Source organism: Perognathus longimembris, chromosome 4 (assembly GCF_023159225.1).
Source record: "Perognathus longimembris pacificus isolate PPM17 chromosome 4, ASM2315922v1, whole genome shotgun sequence".
NCBI classification, from domain to species: Eukaryota; Metazoa; Chordata; class Mammalia; order Rodentia; family Heteromyidae; genus Perognathus; species Perognathus longimembris.
The window spans coordinates 52,397,586-52,422,857 of NC_063164.1; the positions used below are offsets into that span (position 1 = coordinate 52,397,586).

General features: G+C 43.0%; 1 protein-coding gene across 1 annotated transcript in view; it reads right to left on the reverse strand.

Annotated features, from left to right (window-relative positions):
- Positions 1–1,899: 1,899 nt before the first annotated feature.
- Gorasp2 (golgi reassembly stacking protein 2) overlaps positions 1,900–25,272 on the reverse strand; it is a 31,907-nt gene continuing 8,534 nt past the window's right edge. The window contains exons 2-10 of the mRNA XM_048345260.1: positions 21,082–21,162; positions 18,961–19,164; positions 17,912–17,998; positions 16,010–16,140; positions 12,295–12,427; positions 10,601–10,724; positions 5,726–5,812; positions 4,454–4,564; positions 1,900–3,193 (exon numbers count right to left, since the gene is read on the reverse strand). Coding sequence (XP_048201217.1) covers positions 2,865–3,193; positions 4,454–4,564; positions 5,726–5,812; positions 10,601–10,724; positions 12,295–12,427; positions 16,010–16,140; positions 17,912–17,998; positions 18,961–19,164; positions 21,082–21,162 — 1,287 coding nt within the window. The 3' untranslated portion in view covers positions 1,900–2,864. The remainder of the gene's footprint in view (positions 3,194–4,453; positions 4,565–5,725; positions 5,813–10,600; positions 10,725–12,294; positions 12,428–16,009; positions 16,141–17,911; positions 17,999–18,960; positions 19,165–21,081; positions 21,163–25,272) is intronic.

Below are 25,272 nucleotides of genomic sequence, written 5' to 3' on the forward strand. Positions count from 1 at the left end.
CGAAGGGGGTTCCACTTGCACCGTCCTGGCCTGTGGCCCCTGTAAACTCTCCAAATCATCTGGTGCACAATGGGGCCACACATGCTTCTCATCAGCTACCTGCATCACCGTATGGCCTGATGGGATGCTCTCGACATCCAAATGGCACACGCGCGCGCACGCACACACACACCTGCACTGCTTAGCTTGATATGCATGAGGCCTACTAAAGAACCCCGAGGAGCCCTGCATGGCTCTTGAGGAGAGGGTGTAAGCCCTAAAAGAAAAAGCCTTTGACACATTGTTAAAATAAGATGTATTTTATTTTCTAATAAAATAAATGTGGTGTAGGTGACAGATGAAGTTACACACAGCGAATCCAGCCCTGGGACCTGAGCCTGGGGCTCACCAGGGCTTGGGGGGGGGGGGGCGGAGGGGAGACTTCGCCCAAGAAGACACTGTGGTCACTCCACCCCACATCTGGGTCTTCGCAATCTGCAGCAACAAGCTTGGTGTAGCCAACTGGGTGGGCGCTCTCCAGAAGGTGCGCTGGTAGTGCCCGTCCGCCATCCCAGTCTCCCAGGACACAGGGGCCTGGGGAGACTCACCTCTGCTTCAGCGCCGGGGCTGCTTCCTCAGATCTCGGGCGGGGGCTGTGCGCACCCCTCCAGGACCCCATCTGGCTACTTCTGGTCCCCCTGCAGTGATTCCCCTTCATTGGTGGCCTGGATCCTAAGGCTCCATTTCTCCCAGCCTCCCCGTCTGGTCGAACAAGGTTGGAAAGGCCAGGCCGCCGCTGCCCGGAGACCATGTCATGACCTTAGAGAAGCACCCACACCCAGCGGGACCACAAGATAAAGCTAAGGTCCCTGAAAATCCTGAACCCCGGGGTGCAGACCACTCCACCGCCCAGGGCGGCCAAGCAGCTCCACTGCCATGACTACAGGGCACTGATCTTGGGGCCACGTCCTAAGGCCCGGCCCTGGCGTGGAGAAGCACGGCCTCTGGGGTGTTGGGGAAGTGGCTGAGGGATGGGTTGGCAAGTGTGTGTCCACGGAGCAGACACAGAGTGCGAGGTTCCATCCCCAAGTGCTCAAAGAAGAAAGCGAACAGTGGAGGGCTGCTTCGGGGAAGTTCAGCAAACGGACCTAAGCCAAATCTGGGCCCACTTTCCTCCCTGAGTTGTGTTTTGTGCACACTCTAGGGCACGCCCCATGGGCCGTGTGGCCCGCAGCCAGTGCCCGCAACCCCTGCACTGGGCGCGCAGCGTTTTGGAAAGCTCGCCAGTTAACTCGCCTCCCATGGAGGGGTCTCCATCATAACATTTTAAAAATGTCAATATCTTTTCCCCATCCTGGGAAGAAAGAAAATTATTCACGTTTAAAATGTATTTGCATTTTCCTTTCCTGCTGTCTCTTTGAAAAGAAAAAAAAGTGAAAGAATCTAGAAAGACTTCTCATGAGAACAGAAGTCATGAACAGCTGGAACATCTGGAGGAAGTGGTTTAGTGGCCGCGCAGACTCTGCCGCACGGGCCTTCTACTGGGGAGGAGTACGCAAGGGGCGGCAAGCGCCCACCGGCTGAGTGGACAGCCACGAACGCTGGTCCCCTCCACACTGCCACTGCAGCGGGATCGATCACTCGGTCAAAAGAAAGCCAATAAATCAAGGCGGGCACTGGCGGCTCCTGTCTGTAATCAGGGAGTTAAGAGTATTCCAGGATTGTGGTTCAAAACTAGGCCAAGCAGGAAAGTCCGTAAGATTCTTATGTCCAATTAGCCACCAAAAAGCCAGAAACAGAGCTGTGGCTCAAGTAGTAGTGTGCCAACCTTGAGTGAAAAAGCTGAGGGGCAGCACCCAGGCCTTGCACTCAAGCTCCAGTATTGGCACACACAAACACACACACACGCCAATGAACTGCTTTCACCTTATTTTAAAAACAGATATAATATGCATTTAATTCCATTCAATCAACCAATTCCAGTTAACTTACCATCTCTTAGAAAACATAGGAAAAAAGGAAGCATAAATCATAAGTTCTCAGAGATGCAGAACGCAGACGAAAACCAGTGCACACCCACGTGGCGAGAGCGCTGTCATTTAAATGTAATGCAAGAAGAAAAGGAGAATTACTAATTTATTGCTGATCTATGCTTCCCCTGGGGACTGGACTATGAAGGAGCAGAGTGCCACCTTCTGGTTTAAAGTTGTGCAACGCATCCTTTATTTCTCCTCAGATGCCATCTTATGATGGATGTAGAAAGCAACTGCAGCAGTTACAAAATGTTGTGTGAGTAATTCTGGGAGCTCAAAACAAGAATCTGTGCATAGGCTGAGTAAAAAGATGTTCAATTAATAGTGCACACTGTATAACTTAAACATCTTCAATGGGAATTTTTGTGTAAACCTTAATAGAGATGGAAAGCAAATTACCGTTTCCAGAGCGTAGTCAGGTGGTCCACATTCTTGCAAATGTTTTACAAAGTACAAGAAATGTTGCACCTGTGTGGAGGCCCAGGCCTAGAATAATTCCCATTTCTTAGAGGAGCAGTAGGGGACCAGGAATGGAGCAGACACTGCCACCTCTGAACTCAGACGTACACCTCAGAATGGCAGTGGTCACCTGGCAAAAGCCATCTTACAATTTTTTGGTTGTTTAAAATACAAGCACTTTCTGACATGCCCTCCCAGGCTGTGCCATATGCTCCACCCGACCCAGGCAGGATAAAAGCCCACATCCTCTTGCTTATTTTACTTTTTCCCCTTAGAATTATTTACAGGATGCCTACAGATATGGTACAAACTAGTATGAAATTAATGATCGTTTGCATTTCCAGATGCTGTGGTTGAATAAATACACCACGCCGACTCTGAAGGACGGTTCGGTTAGGGTGATTCGGAAGTGCCGACTTCCGTGGCGGCAGCGGGCTTCTCGCTGGCTGCGGGGGAGTCGCTGACTCTGTCCTCAACAGTGGAAGTGGGGGGCGACCCCACCGCAGGGAGCAGGGCGGCGGCTTCTGCCTTTGCAGTAGTCGTGATGGCGGGGTTGGAAGGCAGGCTGCCAGCAGGCGGGAGGTGGGACAGCAGCTCCCCAGGGCTGGCTGCACAAGAGCTCTCTGGAACCACAGGGAATGCGGGGAGCAGCTCGGACGGCACGGCGAGAGGCGCGATGCCGGGCAGGTTTCGGGGAGGCAAGGAAGGAAGAGGTGGTAAACCTAGGACAGAAGTGGTAGCAGTTGGTCACACATCCTCCAGCGTCTGTCACGAGCCCCTGCAGGCAACGGGGGAATGCAGAAGCAGGCCTTGGGCCTTGGGGCAGCCAGCCTGGAACAAGGCTCACCCCGCGGGGCTCCGGGGGCCTCGGGGAGGCCAGCCTGGGCCAAGGCTCACCACCCGGGGCTCGAGGGCCTCTCAGCCCAGCACCCAGGAGAAGTGCTGTGAGGAGGACCCCAGCCCTCTGGAGGGCCAGGAGGAGCCCGCTCCTGCAGAGGATCTGGGACCCCAACTGCTACAGCTGCCTCTTGCTAGACACGGTGAGAAGAGGCCGAGGGCCCACCCGAGGGGCTCGGACAGCGGCCTTGCACGGTTCCTTGCGCCTGTACGGTAGGGGCCCTGGAATCTGCAACTCGGTATTAGCATCAGCGGGCTGGCAATGCCGGCGACTTCACAGCCCAGAAGGAGGAAGAGAGTTACCTGAACCACAAAGGGTAGGCCGCTTGCTAACACTGATTCAGGGGAACCCTGGCTTGTGACACCCTCATTGCTACAGCCGTGTTCAGAGAAAGCTTTCAGGGACCTAGGACACCATCAGGAGAGGAGGTCCACCGTTGCTCCTCAACTTCACGCTGCTAATTATAGTGAGGGAGGGCTTCCTAGCGAGCATGGCCAGGTGCACAGCTGGAATGGGGGCAGCAGTGTGCACTCCAGGGCCACTGGGCCACTCACCACACAGTGACTGCGTCACTGGCAATGCCAGAGCCAACCTGTTGGAGGAGCTGCTTCATTTCCACCCGTGCACTGCACATTTACTCTTCACTATCTGCAGCTAAAACCTCTCGCAGTTCTTATTTTACAAACTATTTGTTAGACATGGTGGAACAGGCCTGCAATCCAGCCTGTGTTCTACCACTTTGAGCCACAGCGCCACTTCTGGCTTTCTGGTGGTTAATTGGAGATAAGAGTCACAGGAGGACTTTCCTGTCTGGGCTGGCTTAGAACTGCGATCCTCAGATCTCAGCCTCTGGAGTAACTAGGATTATAGGTTTGAGCTACCAGTGCGTGGCATCACAAAGATACTCTTTCTACCTTTTTTTTTTTTTTGAAGTTTTTTCTTTTTTAATAAAAAGATCAATATTTGAAGGAGCTGGAATTGGTTAAACTTACTTGTCCTTTCAGAAAAAAACCCTAACTAGAGAAGGGCTCTCCAGAATACAGCTTTCCATGAGCAGGGTACTAGGGGAGTACATGCAACATACCAGGGTTCACAAGCTCCGGCAGACCGACCCCTGGCATGATGTGTGGTGCAGGAAGGTTGAGGTTGGGGAGATTGGGGAGGTTAGGCAGTCCTGCTGGCAAAGGCATCAGACCTGAGCAGAGGGCAGGAGAGAATGAAGAGGTAAGCAAGGCCTCCCAGGGAAGAGAACTCCTTATGTAGCACCCACCTCAAAGTGTGAGTACCAGGCATGTTTAAAGTATGGTGATTAGTGTCAGCTTACCAAGGCCATAACAGGTTCACACTGAATGGAAGTATGTCTCTCTACCTACATGATCAGGCAGCTAAACGGGTAAAGGTTAAAACAAATGTTTCTAAAAATCTAGACAAGAGCCATCTCTGCCCATGCGCTGGGGGTGGGAGGGGGGTGAGGCTGAGTTATTTTTAGCAGCTATGTAGTTTTCCTTAATGACTGAGGTTCATATTGGCTTCTTTTGTGTTTTTTGTTTTTTTTTTTTTGGTGCTGATACTGGGTCTTTTTTTTTTTTTTTTTTTTTTTGGCCAGTCCTGGAGCTTGGACTCAGGGCTTGAGCACTGTCCCTGGCTTCTTCTTGCTCAAGGCTAGCACTCTGCCACTTGAGCCACAGCGCTACTTCTGGCCATTTTCTGTATATGTGGTGCTGGGGAATCGAACCCAGGGCCTCATGTATACAAGGCGAGCACTCTTGCCACTAGGCCATATCCCCAGCCCCGATACTGGGTCTTGAACTCCAGGTCTAGATGCTGCTGTCTTAGCTTTTTTGCTCAAGGCTAGTGCTCTACTCCGTGAGCCACAGCTCCATGGCTGGCTTTTTAGTGGTTAACTGGAAGTGAGTGTCTCACGGACTTTGCTGCCCAGACTGGTTTCAAACTTTGATTCTTAGATCTCAGCCTCCTGAGTAGCTAAGATTATAGGAATGACCCTTGGTGCCCAGCTTGGCTTTTGTTTTTATTCTCAAGTAATTTCAGGCTTACAATCATAAACACAGTAATACAAACCTCTATGTTTCTATTGCCTTAATTCCTCACTTGTTAACCAGTTCCATCAACACTTGACCCATTACTGTGTGATGTGCACATACGCACTTTGTAGCTCACTATGCTTGTATGACAGCTTTATAAAGGACCTTCTAGGCAGTGAACACCTCGGTTTTCTTGTTAGCTAAGGAGACCTGCCACTTGCTTTCCTTTATCACAAAGCTAAGGTAAGCAAAATGACTGAAAGCCCTGAGCTGTTGTCAGATGCAAACGCCATCATCACATACATCTTGCTTACTTGGTAATGTAGTAGCTGGGTTCAATGGCGGCACAGTAGCAAGGGACTGGTTTATTTGTGGTGGTAACAATGGTACTGTTGGTACACCTAAAATAAAAGCACATTAAAGGAAAAAAAATATATCAAGTTCTGCTGACAAAGAATTAACATACTGTAATAGGACCGTCTTAAGCACTTCGCCTCAGTCAGGCCTTGAGCCCCAATTTCTGGCTGCATCCCTGTCTACTACCTTCCTAAACCGACCCACTCACTGCCCACACCTTTACAGACTACAGCTGCAGCCTGTTAGTGGGTAGAGGCTGAGGAATCAGCCTGGCTAACCTCACTAGAAAAGAGGTTCACACCTGGCTTAATTAAGCATGACAGAAACTGTCTGAGAAATGTGCAAACAGGGTACAAGGACTTTAGTCAATTGCTACTGGGCTACTGAACCAGGAGGCACTGGTGATCCTGAGGTCTCAGGGAGCCCTATGTGAAGTAGTAACTAACTGCTGCTCTGTCACCGAGGACAGTAATGAAGATGCTCACAGTCAAAAGAGCACAAGAGGGCTGGGAATGTGGCCTAGTGGTAGAGTACTCGCCTTGTATACATGAAGCCCTGGGTTCTACTCCTCAGCACCACATATATAGAAATAGCCAGAAGTGGAGCTGTGGCTCAAGTGGTTGAGTGCTAGCCTTGAACAAAAAGAAGCCAGGGACAGTGATCAGGCCCTGAGTTCAAGCCCAAGGTCTGGCAAAAACAAAACAAAGCAGAGCACAGGAATGTTAGAGGTAGAGAGAAGGACTTGGCTTCTTGAATGTTTCCTAAGGCCCAGGTCCCGTGGTACTCCTGTGCACTGTAGCACATCCCCACTGTATGCATGGCTCCTGGAGGTTCCATGCTCCAAATGCAAGGGACTCTGAAAAAGAACCGCTGACAATGCCCATCTCCTACTCAACTGGGAGGTTTTCTGATGTTGAAATAAAAGTAACAGTGAGTATTCTTAATCTGAAAAATCTAAAACTGGAGACATTCATAAATATAAAACTTTTTTCCGGGCAGATAGGAGTACATAAGTCACTTATGTGGAGTACAAATCATACTGCAAATAGACTAAAACACTGCATAAAATTATCTGCAGGTTGTGTGTATAAGCTATATATGAAATGTGAATGAATTTCATGTGTAGACTTGTGTTCCACACCCAAGATATCTCATTATATATATGCACATACACACTTCCAGTTCCAAGCACTCTGAATACTGCACACACTCTAAAATTCTGTCTTCTAGAGCTATGCTTAAATATGTCTACACACTGTTCCTGAAAGTATGAGCCAGCCATTTTCAGACCATCTTACTTATTTATCTACTTTTCTACAGAGATTAGAGGCATGCAAAAAACTAAACAATGAATGAATGAAAGGAAAAGCCTCACCCTGACTGCATAACCTGATGTTGGTAACTGTTCTTTATTCGGTACCTATGTGTTAGAAACCATGTGCTGTTAGGTACTCACACACAAAAGCAATGGAAAACTATTTTATATTTCTATCTTCAAATTTTGGATTAAAAAGAGAACATCCCATACTTGTTGAAAATTTCCTTTGAGCCTAATAAAATCTTCCATATAAGTTTCTTTTCATTTTTATATGGTAGATCCATTCATTGTTTCAAAAACTATTAACTAAAACTCACCAAGAATAGCATATGTAGGGCCCATGAATGGGCTTCTTTAAATCGGAAGGCTCTTAATAGATAGCACTTTTTGTATGTTTTTGAGACAATAATTCTTTTTTTTCTAAGATTCTGAAAGGAGTTGGATAGTTAGTGTGTTCATTCATTTCTGTTTACTGTATGTGATGCACTGTCTGGCACTGATAAATTACATCGGGAAGAAACAGAAATCTCAACCTTCAGGAAACTTACATTCTAATGAGAAGCAGGAAAAGCAAGTAACATCCATAGCATGGGAAATGGCACTAAGTTCTCTGCAGAAAAATCAAGCAAGGAAGGGGGACAGGGATGGGGAGGGGTTTACCAAAACGGTCACACTGACTAATGTCATTTTAAAAATCTTCATTTCCTAAAAGTTTCATAACCCCCAAACTTTCGTATCCACACAGAAGTTTCCTTTAAAAAAAAAAGTATATTTTCATCTTTCTCCTGTTTGGGCTATTTTACAAACACTACAGTTAACACTGAAGATGGAAAAATAAATATCTAACAAAAGTTGTTTGGTATCTGGGTATGGTAGCAAATAGCTACAATCCTGGCACTCAGGAAGCTGAGGCAGGAGTATAGCAACACCAAGGCCAGTCTGCCCCCAAAACAAGAGTTAATCTCTCACATGCTCCGATGCTAGAACATGTTCATTTTTTTCTCTGCAGTATGAACTTGGTGATCTCAGTTATTTGCTTTCAAGACAATTCAAGTATAACTATGATGCAAGTAGGAAAGACTTATTAATACATCAAAGAGAAACAAGGGACAGGAGCCATGGCTCAAGTGGTAGAGTGCTAGCTACAGAAAAAAGCTGAGTGAGAGGTGAGGAACCAAGTTCAAGTCCCAGTACTTCTAAAACAAAACAAACAACAATACAACTGGAACTTGAAGAGAGATAGATGTTTGCTTTCTCCTAAAATCAGAAGAGCTGCCATATGGCAATGAACACTCTTATTCTAAACTGGTAAGTACTGCTCAACCACAGAACAGCGTGCTGAATTGTGAAGGACCCCGACATGCTAGGTTCTCAGCAGAACTTTGCCAGCTCTACTTAGGAATGAATTAGACATGCCTCAGATAGGATGTAAGAAAATACCATAGTATTATAAAAAGGATTCATACCTTGCTTGGAGTTAAATCCAAGATCCCTTCCAAATGTGTCTACAATCAGGTACTAATACTAAGAATAGTTTTCTTCTACAAAATGTTCTAAAACCATTGAACTGTGCTAATGATTGCATAGCTCTATATGCTAAAACACTGAGATGCATACTTCCAGTGAGTTATTTTATGGTATGAAATTTATATCTCAGTGAAGCTGGAAAAGAAAGTAGTAAACAGATGATGTAAAGCTGGGTGATGGTTTCTTTCATATATTCCATCATTTTTGTGTCTAAAACCTTACATTTCATCTGGAAAAACACATCTTTGGGAAATAAAACCAAGACTCTGAAAAGACTGGGATTTGAACCCAGAGGGAAAACTCCAGATGTCATGATTGTCCCCTTATTACTCCTTCTTCTATGTGAAAGCTATCCGAGAACAAAGTGGAGTAAAATTTAAAATATTTAAAAGAGCAAGAATAAAATTATATAATTTCATTTGATATGAGAATAATTAAAACATGCCAGTATTCTATTCGCTTAATCACCATTTGTTGAATATGCTTTTGGATTGTGAAGGATGAAAACCAGACAACAGGAGACTAAACAGGAAGATGAAAAATAAAGCCCAACAGTATCTCAAATTAATCACTGTATTATAACCTAGAAATTTGCACTCCAGGGATACAACCCAGAGAATGGAAAATATATTGCTACAAAAGCTTGTATAAGATTAGAGTGGCATCATTCAAAAGAGCCAAAGGAAAAAAGAAAAGAAATATCCTGGCTGGGTGCTGGTGGCTCACACCTGTAATCCCAGCTTCTCAGGAGGCTGAAATAAAAGAAAGGATCGTGGTTTGAAGCCAGTCTGGGCAGAAAAGTCTCCATGAGACTCTTACTTCCAATTAACCACTCAAAAATCAGAAGTAGTGCTGTGGCACAAGTGGTAGATTGATAGCCTTGAGCACAAAGAGGCTCAGAGACAGCACCTAGACCCTGAGGTTTAAGCCCCAGCACTGACCCCCCCCAAAAAAAAATCCTAAATATTTCTCAAGTGAGTAATGAATAGATAAGAAAAATGTGGTACAGTAGAACCATTATTTAGTAATAAAAGGAATGAAGTATTGATATATACAACAATGTCAATGATCACTAAAACTACTAGGCTAAACCAAAGAGAGAATTCACAAAAGACCACCAGTTATGACATGTCCAGATGAGGCAAATGCCTAACAAAAGAAAGTTGATCAGTAGTTACCTTAAGGCCTGGTGAGCCAAAGATTACTAGGGAGTGACTCAAGTTGGGTATAAAAATTTTTTTGGGGTAATGACATGTTCTAAAATTACCTGAGGCACTGGTTGTACAACCATATAAAAACACTAAAAGAAATCACTGAATAGGTACTTTAAATGAATTATGTGGTAGGACAATTCTATGTCCATAAATCTGTGTTTGAAAAACCTCCTAAAACAAACAAAAAAGACTAAACAAGAACAAGGAAAAAGCAGAGAATATTGGACGCTGATGGTTCACATCTGTAATCCTGGCTATTCAGGAGGCTGAGATCTGAGGATCTTGTTGGAAGCTAGTTAGGCAACAAGGAAGGTCCTTGACACTCTTATCTCCAATAAACTACTCAGAAAAAGCCGGAAGTGGTGCTGTGGTGCAAATGTTAGAGCACTAGGCTTGAGCAAAAGAAGCTCAGGGCCAGTACCCAGGCTGTGAGTTCAAACCCCAGGACTGGGGGGAAAAAAAGCAGAGAACAAGGTATGAATAACAAGTTATTGATACTCAGCCTGAAGTGAAGAACAGTATCCTGCTTATGTCTACTTCTTAGGAAATAGTGAGCATCTGGGAATAAACAGAATTGGAAAGGGGAATCCCAACTCTGTAAGTTGTATTCTGAAACATTGCAGAAGGGAGATTTAAGTGCTGGCGTGTGGATTAATGAGACAGGTCGGAGCAGGTTACACATCTCAACACACACCGGCATTAAGTTTAAAATGCTCTGTAAAATAATCATATAAGACAAAAAGGACTGAAAACATTGAGCCATTCATTCTCACCTGTACTGAGAACATTACTGACAACTGGTGGAGTTGAGCTAATAGAAAGCCCAGACAGAGCCTGTTCAATTCCTGCAGTTCCTGGTGGTGACAAAGGTGGAGGATTTACTGAAGACAGCTGGACCTTTCAAGACAAAAGGAAAAACAGAGAAAGGAAATGACTTAAGACTGCTTGAAACAATAAATTCAGCCCTCACCTGCCCTGCAGATACATACTTGCATATACTGTCCAGTTTTGCCTGGCACTTCTGCTTCCAACACTTCTTCTTGATTTTGACATATCCAAAGACCACAGCCTGAAAACATCTTTCCATCCATTCCCCTTCCTCTTCTAACACATGGCCTCCAGACCTAGTTCCCTACTGGTCAAAGTCCCTCAACACAGCTCTAAGAGGGTCTACTTGTTCTTTCTTCCTAGAACCACCACTTCCCTCTCTGAATTGTCATCCAGGTTTTTTTTGGTAAACTTCCATCTCATTGTTCATAGAAGAAATGAGCTGGAGGCCTTAACACCATGATAAACTTCTTAAAGTTTTTCAGTATTTCTTTTTGTAAAAAATTATTATCTTTAATAGTTGTACAAAGGAACTGCTATACAACAAAGTAGTTTATGTATACAGTTTGTCACCCCTTTCAACTTTCTCATTCATCTCTTCCAAACCAATTCTTCCCTCTCTTTTCTTAATTTTTTGAGTTTCTCAAGATTTCTAACCTGATTCTGCTTAATCTTTTCTCATCAGGGAATGGAAGTGGCACCAAATCTCCACCATGAACTCCAGAGTCACCATATTCAGTGTCACTGTGGAATATGCCAACTTCTGCTGGCTCTTAGCATCCCAACAGTGTCTGGCTGTTTCCCAGGCTGCTATTTTGTCCTCTGGTCTTGTCATGTGGAGCAGAGAGCACGGATTCCAGGGCAGGAGCAATGACAGTGGCATCAAGGTGGGAACTACACTGGCTCTGGCCTGAGCCCACGGAAGGGCTGGGAGTTGGGGAGTGCTCAAACTACCAGGGAGAATTCTCTTTGAACTGGGGATGGCTAAAATGTGTACCATACATCCACAGAGGCAGGAGCCCCCTGTACCCATGTTTGGTTTTCACTTCATTTTGCAGACAATAGGTAATTGTCCTGGGATGCCTGCCCTAATATTTAACTCCTGTTGCTTTGCAAACAAGCCTCTGGAAGTAGTGAGCACCAGCTAGCTTCCCTTCACTCACCAGCATTGTCCCCAGTAGGTAACTGTTCCTCCCACCAAGTCTCTGAATGAGCTCTCCTACAGGGCTTTTTGTTCCTCTCCCCAGTCCTCTGCTGCACAGTGCCTCGAGCATACCCTTTCCCTGAGGCTTTCCTCCGAGCTTCCCTTTCAAGATCCTCTTACTTTGTCCATCCACATTTTCATGATTCTAATTTCAGTCCCCTGATTCATGCAGACCTCATTCTTTGGCAATTTTTATCAATATCCCTTCTGTCAAATTATCTTTGCTTTGTTAATTATTCTCAAATCTCCTTCTCTAGCCCTGTGCTCACTCAAGTCCAGCCCCATACACCTAACCTCCATCTGGCTATCTTAGAGGAACCTCAAATCCAAACTTAACTCACCATCTGCCCTATCTCAAGTAATGCTACCACCATGTACACCAACATAGGGGAACTGTTTTGCAGGAAACCTCAGCAGGCCATGATGTTTTCTTACCTCTGTAAATCCATCTTTCAGAGGAGTAATAGGTGGGCCAGTCATTTGTCCTGGAAGAGAAATTTTCTTGCCTTCTTCAAATGGGCGTGTAGGTATTCGATGTAAATAACCATATCCAATGCCACATCCTAGGCTATAAAATTTATTCTTTTAAATGATGCCATCTTATCAAGTCTCCGCTGCCTATCCTGTATGAAATAGTGTACTACTCTCTCAACACATGGTCACACCTAGATTTTACTTCAATCAATTACCACCACCCAATACATTGCATATTTATCGTTTGCTCTGTCTCCCTCCATAAAATGTAAAGGCCTATAAGAAGAGGGCTGTTTGCTGCTTATAGTTCTGAGCTGAATGAAAAATAGTCTTTCCAATTAAGAGCTTTTTTTCTTTTTTTGCCAGTCCTGGGGCTTGAACTCAGGGCCTGAGCACTGTCCCTGGCTTCTTTTTGCTCAAGGTTTGTACTCTGCCAACTTGAGCCACAGCGCCACTTCTGGCCTTTTCTCTATATGTAGTGCTGAGGAATCAAACCTAGGGCTTCATGTATAAGAGGCAAGCACTCTTGCCATTAGGCCATATTCCCAGCCTTAATGAAGGACTTTTTTTATTGATATTATTTGCACATCCATATTTTTATTTCAGAACTTATCAGAAATCAGTCACATACATATCCGCAATCCAGGTTTCTAATTCATTCAGATACTGCCACCAGAGGCATCTCTGAAAAAAGATGTGACCACACTGCTTCTTTCCATTGTCTATTAGCTTCCCAACAGACTTTCTTCTTTGGGACATTACTTCTCTGTAGTTTCTGTGTGCATGTTGGTGGGCCTGTAAGCAAGGATGCCTGCTCTGCCTGATCTAATGGGATAGTTTGTGACCAAAGCTGGGACTACAACCTCTCTTGTCCAGGGCTGTGCCCCCTTACCTGCCAATGCACACAAGATCTCCATGGGTACCACCACCAAGAACTAGAGTGAAAGCTAGGTACCAGTGGCTTAAGCCTGTAATCCTCAGGAGGCTGAGATCTGAGAACTGAGGTTCGAAATCATGTGGGTAGGAACTTTTATCTCTAACCATCAAAGAGCCAGAAATATAGCTGTGGCTCAATTGCTAGAGCACCAGCCAAGAGCAAAAGACCTAAAAGACATTGCTCAAGTTCAGAGTCCAACCCCTCGCCCCACACCAAGAGCTAGGAGGGTAGGCAACTTCAACTCTTCCTTATTTAAATCTAATGTGCACAATGGTAATTTATATTATGAAATAACACATTCCGTCCTCACCATTACAACTACAATACTCAGTGGATTGAAACCTCAAGTTTAGAAGAACAAAGAAAGATGCTGAATTTTTGTCAGTATTAGGGTCTAAAACTTTTGAGCTTGCAGCATATGCTCTTCTACTGAGCCATGTTGCTAGCCCAAAGATTAAATAACCTAATCAATGATATAGCCTTTCAGGCAAGCTACATTCCAAAACATTTATTAATCCAAACTAACAGCAAGAGCCTCTGCAAATTTAAAGTACCCAAAAAATGTAATTAAGAAAAGTATACATGTGGCTGGGCATTGGTGGCTCACACTTGTAGTCCTAGCTACTCAGAGGCTGAGATCTGAGGATCATAGTTCAAGTCAGCCCAGGCAGGGAAGTCCTTGACACTCTTACCTCTAATAAAACTACTCAGAAAAGGCTGGAAGTGGCGCTGTGGCTCAAGTGGTAGAGCGCTAGCCTTGAGCACAGAGAAGCTCAGAGACAGAGCCTAGGCCCTGAGTTCAAGCCCCAGGACTACCAAAAAAAAAAAAAAGACATGTGGTCAGCAACTGAGGAAGAAATGAAAACAGCTGGTGATATTGAGTTCACTGTCAGAGCAGATGCAGTAAAGGCCTATCGAAAGCAATGCTGATCAGTGGGATTAAACTACATCCAATGAAAAGGATAGTTGCCAGATGTCTACAAGAACAAGAATATAACAATGCTTATCTGAGTATATTGGAAACCGTGTATACTGGTATTGGAAGTAGGAAATTGAAAGGGAATACCAAATTTGACAGACACAGGGTAAAAAAAGACAAACAACTACAAAAGCAATACTTGCAAAACTGTTTGGTGTAAGTGAACTGAACACCTCGGGAGGGGGGGGGAGGGAAAGGGGGAGGAGGGAGAGGGGTATGAGGGACAAGGTAACAAACAGTACAAGAAATGTATCCAATGCCTAACGTATGAAACTGTAACCTCTCTGTACATCAGTTTGATAATAAAAATTTGAAAAAAAAAAGGAATATAGCAATGTTCAGTCAATAGGATTAAAAATGAAAGACCGGGTTGGGGATATGGCCTAGTGGCAAGAGTGCTTGCCTCATATACAGGAGGCCCTGGGTTCAATTCCCCAGCGCCACATATACAGAAAACGGCCAGAAGTGGCACTGTGGCTCAAGTGGCAGAGTGCTAGCCTTGAGCAAAAAAGAAGCCAGGGACAGTGCTCAGGCCCTGAGTCCAAGCCCCAGGACTGGCAAGGAAAAAAAAAAAAAAAATGAAAGACCACATCATGTTCTTTGCTTTAGACTTCATCATCCACAGAATCTCTTCCTTATACTTGGTTCTATGCTCAACAAGTACTATTGTGGTACTATTAATTTAAGGTAAGTATTCATCCAACTTTTGTATTGTGAGAATTTGCCAGTTAGATGGAAATGCAAATTTAGTTCATTTGGGGCAGGTCCTCTGAAATGAATTGATTTGGGATGTTTTGGGGACATCATATTTCTTTTTTTTTTTTTTTGGCCAGTCCTGGGCCTTGGACTCAGGGCCTGAGGACTGTCCCTGGCTTCTTCCCGCTCAAGGCTAGCACTCTGCCACTTGAGCCACAGCGCCGCTTCTGGCCGTTTTCTGCATATGTGGTGCTGGGGAATCGAACCTAGGGCCTCGTGTATCCGAGGCAGGCACTCTTGGCCACTAGGCTATATCCCCAGCCCCGGGACATCATATTTCTGAGAGGTTCAAAGGAAATAGCAGGGGTAATCTGATTAAATACTGCCACAGACAGGCCAGATTCTTGGAGGATACCCCCATCTTACTTTTCTTGAGTCACAGTCAGAATTGTGATGGCGAAACATGTTCAGTGGAGGGCCTCAGGCACTGGGGTTATATAAAGAAACTGGGGGTGCATGGAGCCTTTCCTACTATCAAATCATCCTTTTCCCAGCAAGGGTTACAACGTTTACCAAACATCTGGAAAGTCTATAATATAACTATGGCTAATGTTCAATAATTTCTCTAATAAAAAAGTATGGCTAGTTTTTTTTACATCACTACAGAAAAGAAATATAGTAAAAATACTTTGTTCCTTGGATATGTGTTTTTTAAAAAATAAATGACTGGGGCTGGGGATATGGCCTAGTGGCAAGAGTGCCTGCCTCATATACATGAGGCCCTGGGTTCGATTCCCCAGCACCACATATACAGAAAATGGCCAGAAGTGGCGCTGTGGCTCAAGTGGCAGAGTGCTAGCCTTGAGCAAAAAAAGAAGCCAGGGACAGTGCTCAGGCCCTGAGCCCAAGCCCCAGGACTGGCCAAAAAAAAATAAATAAATGACTGGTTTCCATATTTTAGGTTAACATTTCATAGGGCCTTGTAAAAAAATAGTAACTTAGTCAAAGTAAAAGCAACATAACACATTGACTGGTGAGTTTAACTTAGTCTCAAATAATCTTACCTGCCTTCTCCACCCCAGGCAGAATTTGGTGTAATAATCACTTCACGACAGTTATCAGTGTCTGTGTTATACACATAAAGCTTCAGTGGTTTTGCTTCATGTGTTTCAATAAGACTGAAGAGATCTTCAGACTGCACAAGCATCAAAGGAATACAAGCATTTCAGAATAGTGGCTCTCAAACCTAGGTCCTCTCAAATCATCTAGAAAACAACCTTTAAAATTCAGTTTCTCACTAGATTCCAGTGGCTCATGCCTATAATCCTAGCTACTCAGGTGGCTGATATCTGAGGATGGGAGTTTGAAGCCAGACTGGACAAGAAAGTCCATGAGACACTTATTAACTCCAATTAACTATCAAAAAGCTGGAATTAGAGCTGTGGCTCAAGTGGTAGAGTGCTAGTCTTGAGCAAAAAGCCCAGGGATGGCACCCAGCCTCTGAGTTTGAGCTGTAGGACAGCATATAAGAAAAAAAAAAATCAGAAGGATGAATGGGATATCTGGCCAAAGGAAGTTTTAATGTTACCCATGTTTTCAATGGGTCTCACCCATCTTACCCATCCATAATCATTGTCTAAAGATTTAAAGTTGCTGTGTATCCTCAAATTTTCCCAGCTCAGAAAGTACAAAGGCTACAGATAGGAACCACCACTTTGAATCTTTGACTCCCATTTCTTTCATGAGTAGCAGGAAATGTTGTTCCCTGTCTATGCTTCCATACTTTAACTTTATCATACTAAAAGAAATCCTCGCTTCAAAAAACAAAAAACAGTTTCTGGAGATGAGGGAGGCTCAATTTGTAAAGTTCTTGCCTATTAAGTGCAAAGGTCTGGCTGGGTTAAAACCCCAGTACTGAAAAAGTAAATAAAATGAGAAAGAATTCAGTTCTGGGCCCTACTCTGAGTACTGAAATCACTAGTTAAAAATCAATGCACCAAAAAGTTCAACTCAAGGTACAATTCAGCATATTAATTCAAGCAAGGCTGTTAGGTGTGAGGCTGTGGGCCTGATTCCTAAAGACTTACTCAACACTCACTGACTCTTCTACCTGCAAGTTTTACATATTCTTTTCTTCTCTATTATTACAACCATATCTAGTCACCTTACTTTTCTTTCAATTTGACTTAACCATATATTTCTACTACTAATGGATGAGGAAAGGGGTCTAACTAATACAACTTAGCTAATCTCGTAGGCAGGTAATGCCCAATACCACCCAAACTTTTTTTTTTTTTTTGGCCAGTCCTGGGCCTTGGACTCAGGGCCTGAGCACCATCCCTGGCTTCTTCCCGCTCAAGGCCAGCACTCTGCCACCTGAGCCACAGCGCCCCTTCTGGCCGTTTTCCATATATGTGGTGCTGGGGAATCAAACTGAGAGCTTCATGTGTAGGAGGCAAGCACTCTTGCCAACTAGGCCATATTCCCAGCCCCAAACTTTTTTTTTGTGCCAGTTGGGGAGCTTGGACTCAGGGCCTGAGCACTGTCCCTGAGCTTCTTTTTGCTCAAGGCTAGCACTCTACCACTTGAGCCACAGCGCCACATCTGGCTTTTTCTATATATGTGGTGCTAAGGAATCGAACCCAGGGCTTCATGTATACGAGGCAAGCACTCTACCACTAAGCCATATTCCCAGCCCCCCACACAAAAGTAAAAGGGGTACAATAAAAAGAAATCAACGATGAAAATGAAGTTTTGGTTTAGCTTTTGTCGATCACACATGGAATTTGTGGCAAATGCCAGGTGTATATGGGTCTGCTCACATATATGCTACAATGATCCTCTTAGAAGTCCCACTGAACACCCTCACACATAAGCTATTTAACTCTAAATGTAAAACAATTAGATATCCTTCTAAACTAAAACATAGGCAAGGAAATATTATATCATTTCCACACTCTCATTACCTCATTCATGACCATATCTGCTCCAATGATGTAATCACTATGGGGTCGAAGCCCTGCCAGCGCTGCAGGAGAATTTGATTCTACTTCCTAGGAAGACACAACACAAACCTCAAATTTAGTATGTGTAAAGTTAATATTTGTACAATAACTGTCACAGTTCTTAACTATAGTAGTTAAAAACTCCCCCATATCTCTGTCTTGTTAAAGATGTTACATATACGAAATGAGGGGGCTGGAAATGTGGGCTTAGTGGTAGAGTGCTTGCCTAGCATGCATGAAGCCAGAAGTGGTGCTGTAGCTCAAGTGGTAGAGTGCTATCCTTGAGCAAAAAGAAGCCAGGGACAGTGCTTAGGCCCTGAGTCCAAGTCCCAGTACTGGCAAAAAAATTAAAAAAAAAAAAAAAAAGGAAAGAAACTAGGGAGCCAGTGGCTCACACCTGTAATCCTAGCCACTCAGGAGGGTGAGGTCCTAGTATCATGGATTGAAGCCATCCCAGGCAGGGAAGTCCATGAGACTCTTGACTCTTATCTCCAAGTAACCACCAGAAAACTGGAAGTAGAGCTCTGGTAGAGCACTAGCCTTGAGTGAGAAAACCCAGGGACAGTGCCTGGGCCCTGAGTTCAAGCACCATGAGAGAGAGAGAGAGAGAGAGAGAGAGAGAGAGAGAGAGAGAGAGAGAGAGAGGAGAGAAAAAGGAGAGGAGAGAGAGGAGAGAAAAGAGAGAGAGAGGGAGGGAGGGAAGGGAGGGAGAGGGAGGAGAGGGAGGGAGGGAGGGAGAGAGGGAGAGAGAGAGAGAGAGAGAGCGAGAGAGAGATCGATCTAGTTCAAGGCCAGATGGGGCTATATAGTGGGACTCTATCTCAAAATCCAAAGCATATTTCATATTTAGGCTTCTGTATTTGCTTCTCTTCTTCAGGTTTTGCAATGGATGCTGATGTTCAGAAACTAAAACTGGCCCAATAATAGTACCTGTACACCTGCCAGTGCAGGCCTATCACACTTTCCTACAGCTTCTTACACTGCAAATAACAGTTAATGTCAATACTTACCAGCACATGCCAAACATTTTCATTTGCCCCATCAAAGCTGCAGAAACGAATGCTCACTCCCAGCAAGCCCTGGCCGCCCCACAAGTTGCTTGGCGTGACTGAAGTCTCCCGCAGCTCTAGGGTTTTGCTGCTATAGATGAGCATTTTTACAGGCTTTTCAACATTTGCTTTCAGTAAGTCCTTAAGAGTGTCATTATCTTTATTCTGTGGACACACAGAAATCATTATTATATTGCTTAAGAAACAAATCATAGCTGGGAATATGGCCTAGTGGTAAAGTGCTCGCCTCGTATACATGAAGCCCTGGGTTTGATTCCTCAGCACCACATATACAGAAAAAGCCAGAAGTAGTGCTGTGGCTCAAGAGGTAAAGTGCTAGCCTTGAGCAAAAGAAGCCAGGGACAGTGCTCAGCCCCTGAGTTCAAGCCCCAGCACTGGCCAAAAAAAAAAGAAACAAATCATACTTTTATTGCTTAATACATAAAATTTCAATGCTAACTATGCTTAGAGAAAGCATCCTATAATCGCATAAAAGTAATATTAATAATCATTATAATAAGACATTCATCAGGCAAAAGTTTCATCAACATTCAAATGTGCCTCCATGTAAAAAAAAAATGTCCGAAATTAAGATAACTATGTTTGCAACAACTTAAAGCTGACTATGGAAATAGAACCTGTGTAACCCAGGATTATTTATGAGTAGTGAAGAAGCTTCAGTGATTAAAAACAAAATGTTATAAGAAGTCACAGCACTAACAAAGGTACAGTGGCATTGATTCCAAAATCAAAATATATTTTACTTCTAAGTATATATTTTATTAGGAGCTAGAAGGAAAAGGATATGGAAATAAAATGTTAAATATATTTCATTTCATAAAGAAATAAAGGCCATTGTGTCAGAAATGTTATTATGTAATGAAAAAACAACTCAGTCACTACTCTCATAATAAAAAAAAATTTTCCTTTAGAAAGGGGTGCTGCCAGCTCAAGATGGCAGCTCACGCTTGTAATCCTAGCTACTTAGGAGGCTGAGATCTGAGCATTGTTGTTCAAAGCCAGCCTGTGAAGGAAATGAGACTCTTATTACCAATTAACCACCAAAAAGGTGGAAGTGGAGCTGTGGCTCAAGTGGTAGTGCTAGCCTTCAGCAAATAAAGCTCAAGGGCAGCACTCAGGCCCTGAGTTCAAGACCCAGAACTGGCAAATAAAAAACAACAATAATAACAACAACAAAAGCAATCCAGTCACTACTGTCATAAAAAATTTCCTTTAAAAAGTTGGGTAGCAGTGGCTTGTTGCTCAGTCTCAGGAGGGTGAGATCTGAAGATCATAGTTTGAAGCCAGCTTGGGCAGGAAAGTCTATAAGACTTGTCAACAATTAACCTACAAATTGTATAAAGTGGAGTTTTGGCTCAAGTGGGAGAATATTAGTCTTGAGCAAAAAAGCTCAGGGACAGCACTGAGGCTCTAAGTTCAAGCCCCAGAATACACAAACATACACACACATTCACTCTCTTCTGTTACTCCTTTCTATAGGATTTTATTATGGGTAAATTGAAAAAAATTATAAAATGACACCTGTCTGATCCCATTTGTCAATAATTTATTTATAACAGCCTGACATTTTTAAAAGGCAATCTTTTTCACTTCACCTTTTGATTCTGCTTCTAAAAATTAAATATTTAACATACACAGGAAAGTCTTCAGTGATTCTACTTTTCTAAGATAATCACTGCAGTATGAGTAGTAGCATAGATCTGACTTTTTTTTTTTTGGCCAGTCCTGGGGCTTGAACTCAGGGCCTGAGCACTTTTTGCTCAAGGCTAACACTCTGCCAACTTGAGCCACAGAGCCACTTCTGGCCTTTTCCATATATGTGGTGCTGAGGGATCGAACCTAGGGCCTCAAGTATACGAAGCAAGCACTCTTGCCACTAGGCCATATTCCCAGCCTAGATCTGACATTTTTAACGTTTAGTAAAACATGGTTATTTCTAAAAAAGTGACATCATACTCTATATGATGTTTGTAATGAAGTAATACCCTCCCCCAGATAATCTGAAAAATTCCATTTTCAAAAGATTATTAAGTTCTATATATAGACAAAGGCTGAACTTACTAATCTTGAACCATTAATAGAAACAATGAAGTCAAAGAAGGGCTCCAGTCCAGCTCTATGTCCTGGGGAATTTTCCTGTACCTGTGAAAATAAAACAGCAAAATGCAAAGTGCACAGTTTAATGAGAAAGTGTTACCTAAATTTCAATAGCTACCCCTTTTCAATAGAAGTAGGTTAATTTCCATACTAATGAAATACATAGAAACACGCTAAATTTCTCCTTTTCCTTCAGTCTCTCCCAGATCCCTAAATTCTGCCCATTCTTTATGTTCCTTTTTCAGTGGGGCTTTCCCTCTGTGGTTCATCACCTTCTCCTTTAGGGGAGGGTCAATCCTCCTAACACCAAGCAGAGAGAAGGCAAATAGTTAATAATTACCAGGCACTGGTGGCTCAAGCCTACATTTCTAGCTATTTTATTCAGGAAGCTAAGAGTTGAGGATCTGAGGACAAAGCCAATCTGGGCAGATAAATCTTATCTTTAATTAACCAGAAAAAAGGCTGATGTGGAGGTGAGGCAGGTACCAGCCTTGAGTGAAAGAGCTGAGTAGGAGTCTGGCCCCAAAACCAACATACTCCTTCCACATGTGCGCGTGTGCGCGCAAACACACACGCGTGCACACACACACAAAGATTTAGAGTGGTTATCTGTAGGCTATGCAAATAATAGCACACATCTATCCATAGAGCTACAGCTATTCACAGTTCCTAATTATTCTTGGATTAGATCATTCCCACAACCAATTTCCCTACAGTATCTAGATTGCCAATTAATTTCACTAGTTTTACAATTTTATTACTTTTACATTAATGTTACCTTTTATCTATTTTCAAGCCAAATCACAGAGTCACTGTCCCAGAAGAACAAAAACTAGGTATTCTTTTTTGGTCAGTCCTGGGGTTTGAACTCAGGGCCTGAGTACTGTCCCTGGCTTCTTTTTGCTCAAGGTTAGCACTCTACCACTTGAGCCACAGTGCCACTTCTGGCCTTTTCTATATATGTGTGCTGAGGAATCGAACCCAGGGCTCCATGTATACGAGGCAAGCACTCTATCACTAGGTCATATTCCTAGCCCCCTAGGTATTCTTTTTTTTTTTTTTTTTTTGCCAGTCCTGGGCTTGGACTCAAGGCCTGAGCACTGTCCCTGGCTTCTTCTTGCTCAAGGCTAGCACTCTGCCACTTGAGCCACAGCGCCACTTCTGGCCATTTTCTATATATGTGGTGCTGGGGAATCGAACCCAGGGCTTCAGGTATAAGAGGCAAGCACTCTTGCCAGTAGGCCATATCCCCAGGCCCCTAGGTATTCTTTTGACAGTAAATACTTGTCCATTAGAAAGATGGTTTGGCACTTACACTATTGTTTGATCTTGTCTTTATGTATGTTTGCCTGAAATTTTTGAGACTAAATCCTTTTTATAAGTAAATTAAATATCAAAGGGATTATTTATTTATGTAGGAGTTTGGGTTAGAGTGAATGATGTCTGTTTTTAGCTTTTTTTTCCATATAGGAGCTCACGTTTTGCCTGGGCCAGCAGACTGAGATCTTCCTGCCTCCTCCTTTCAAGTAGCTAGGATTACAAGCATGAGGCACAACTGACTACTTTGCTTTAGAGCCCAGAATAACTTTGTATCTGGGCTGGCTTATCCCACAATCCTCCTGGACTTTGCCTCCAAGGAGCTGGGATTTTATTCAAGCACCACTGTGTCTGGCTGGGAGTCATTATTTGAAGTTTTAGTTCTAGCAAAAATAGCCAGTAAAATTGTTGTGTTTCTTTACACTCAGTTTACTTAAATGGACGTTATTTCTTATCTTATGTGCTATCCAGTAAAATATCTAGAACCCCAAATATCAGACAGACTTCTCGGCCCCAATGGTAAGTCTGAAAGGTAAGTGATGGCTGGCAGGAGCTATTATTAGAAAAGTGAAGTCAAGTCATAGCTAGCTGGGAGAGTCACACCTACAAGGTGTGAAATGACTGGCCCATAAGCAGTAATCAAGTTAGCAACTAGATGTGAAGTGCCTCCAAGTGAGAAGAGACAGATCCTCAGGAGCCCCTTAGAGTGCAGTCTCTCAATGAACAGTCTCTTTCCCTCTCTGATTACCTAAATATGAGTACTTCTAAATGACCACTAATGACCATCATATTTTACCCAGGAAAAAAACAAAACAAAACTAGTCTACAGAATGATTTTCAGATTTCTCCTCTGACTGATAAGTTTACCTTTTAGTGAAAAACCCTAACAACAGTATTTCTGTAATATTATCATCAACAGAGGGAGCTGACCCCACACTCTCAAGCAGAAAGGTTAAAATATTTGCCTGAAATGGAAAATTTCCAATATTATCAGAGTATTCTTCCTGTAACTCAAAAAGAATTCAATAGCTGTTTGTATTCTAAATAAATAAACTTCAATAATCCTTTCCTTGACTCTATTTTTCCATTTCATTTGCTACATCGATTTCCTCTCTGTTTCTAATGGACCTTGAAATTAATTTCTTCCTCAAATTTATTTACATCATTAGTAACCAGTACAATTTTGTCAAAATGGTGCTTTAATTACTGCTAGGAAACCAGCAGGGGGAGCCTTAGAAAAATGCTATCTTTGACTCCAATACCCTTAAAGGAAATTCTTTGTATTTCACAGTATGGAAAGGCCCACTACACAAGCAGCTAAACACCACACAGGTAAGCTTCTCTTGCAATACTATCCACTGGCAAGATCTCTCAGGCTCCTAGCATCACCAGCATCGATTACTACTTAAGCACTTTCTGTCCCTTATAAGATCTCTCGATTTCTACCTTCTGCTCCCTTCAACACATCTCAATTAGTCTATATATACTTAGTTTCATAGACCATTTAACATTTATTACTGGGCCAAATACCATAGCAACTTAAGATGAACAGGTTAACTCTAAAACTTTACAAACATTTAGGAATATATATATATGCACACACACATATATATATATATACATATATATGTATGTACTGTGAAAATGTAATAGTTTAGAGCACACTGACTTGGTTCTAACCATGGTTTGCCCTCTTAGCTGTCTGAGCTTAGGAAAGTTCATCTCTTTGGACTCAGCTTTTTTTTTTTCAAGTATGGGATAATGGCACCTATTCAATGTGATAAAATGTATGAAATATCTGCTAAATCTCTAGGCTATGATAGGAGCCCACAAATCCTAAATTGTTCCTCTAAACTGCAATCATCACCTGAGGGTAAGTCTTTATGACCAGCTGCTATCTTCATAGTTTCCCCAGTAATGTATTAAATTCCTCCAACCCTTTACAAAATAAAAAGAAATATACTAGCAAAGCATTAGATGGGAAGGAGAGAAAAAAACATTTCTTTAAAATGCTTCTACTTAAAAATCAGTTTCATGGTCAGAGCCTGAACAAATGATGTTGAGCGAGACAAGCCTAGAACACAGAGAACAAAGGTGCAAGATCTCCTTAATATATGACTGTTGCGGGGGAAGGGGGGGAGAGAAACAGTAGAGACCAGGTCTGCAAAATAACAAACTTCTTTTCAAATGGTATTTCCACAAGTTTGGGTCAGTGACTTTACATTATGTATCCCAAACCAAACAACTACTAAACAAACATAAAAAGGTCTAGGACAGACCTATCAGAGGATCACAATAGCTCAACAGCTATGTACACATGAGTATATAAGATGAGGATAAACAAAAAGATCTCCAAGAGAAGGACACAGGAGGATTCTATTGTTGTTGTTACGTTTAATGTTCTAGGTGAATTTCCTTTGACGTACCCTATGTGGCTACTGTATATGATTTTGGTAAACTGGATATTGTATATATGCTTACCTGAACTAAGGAAGGGAAAGAAAAATGAGGGTGTAACAAATATGACAAGAAACGTACTCACTACCTTATTATGTAACTGTACCCCCCCATGCACATCACCTTGTCGATAAAATTTAATTAAAAAAAATCAGTTTCAGATGGACAGCAGATCCAGTGGTCAAATTAACTACCCAACAGCTGGAAATGGAGCTGTGGCTCAAGTGGTACAGTATTAGCACAAAAGCTCAAGGACATTGCCCAGGCCCTGAGTTCAAGCCTAGAGCTGGGAAGACTTTCAAGAATGCAAAGACTTCCTAAAATGGTCAAAAAAGGTAGTAATTATCAAAAATAATAATAATAAAACCCTGATCTACTGCA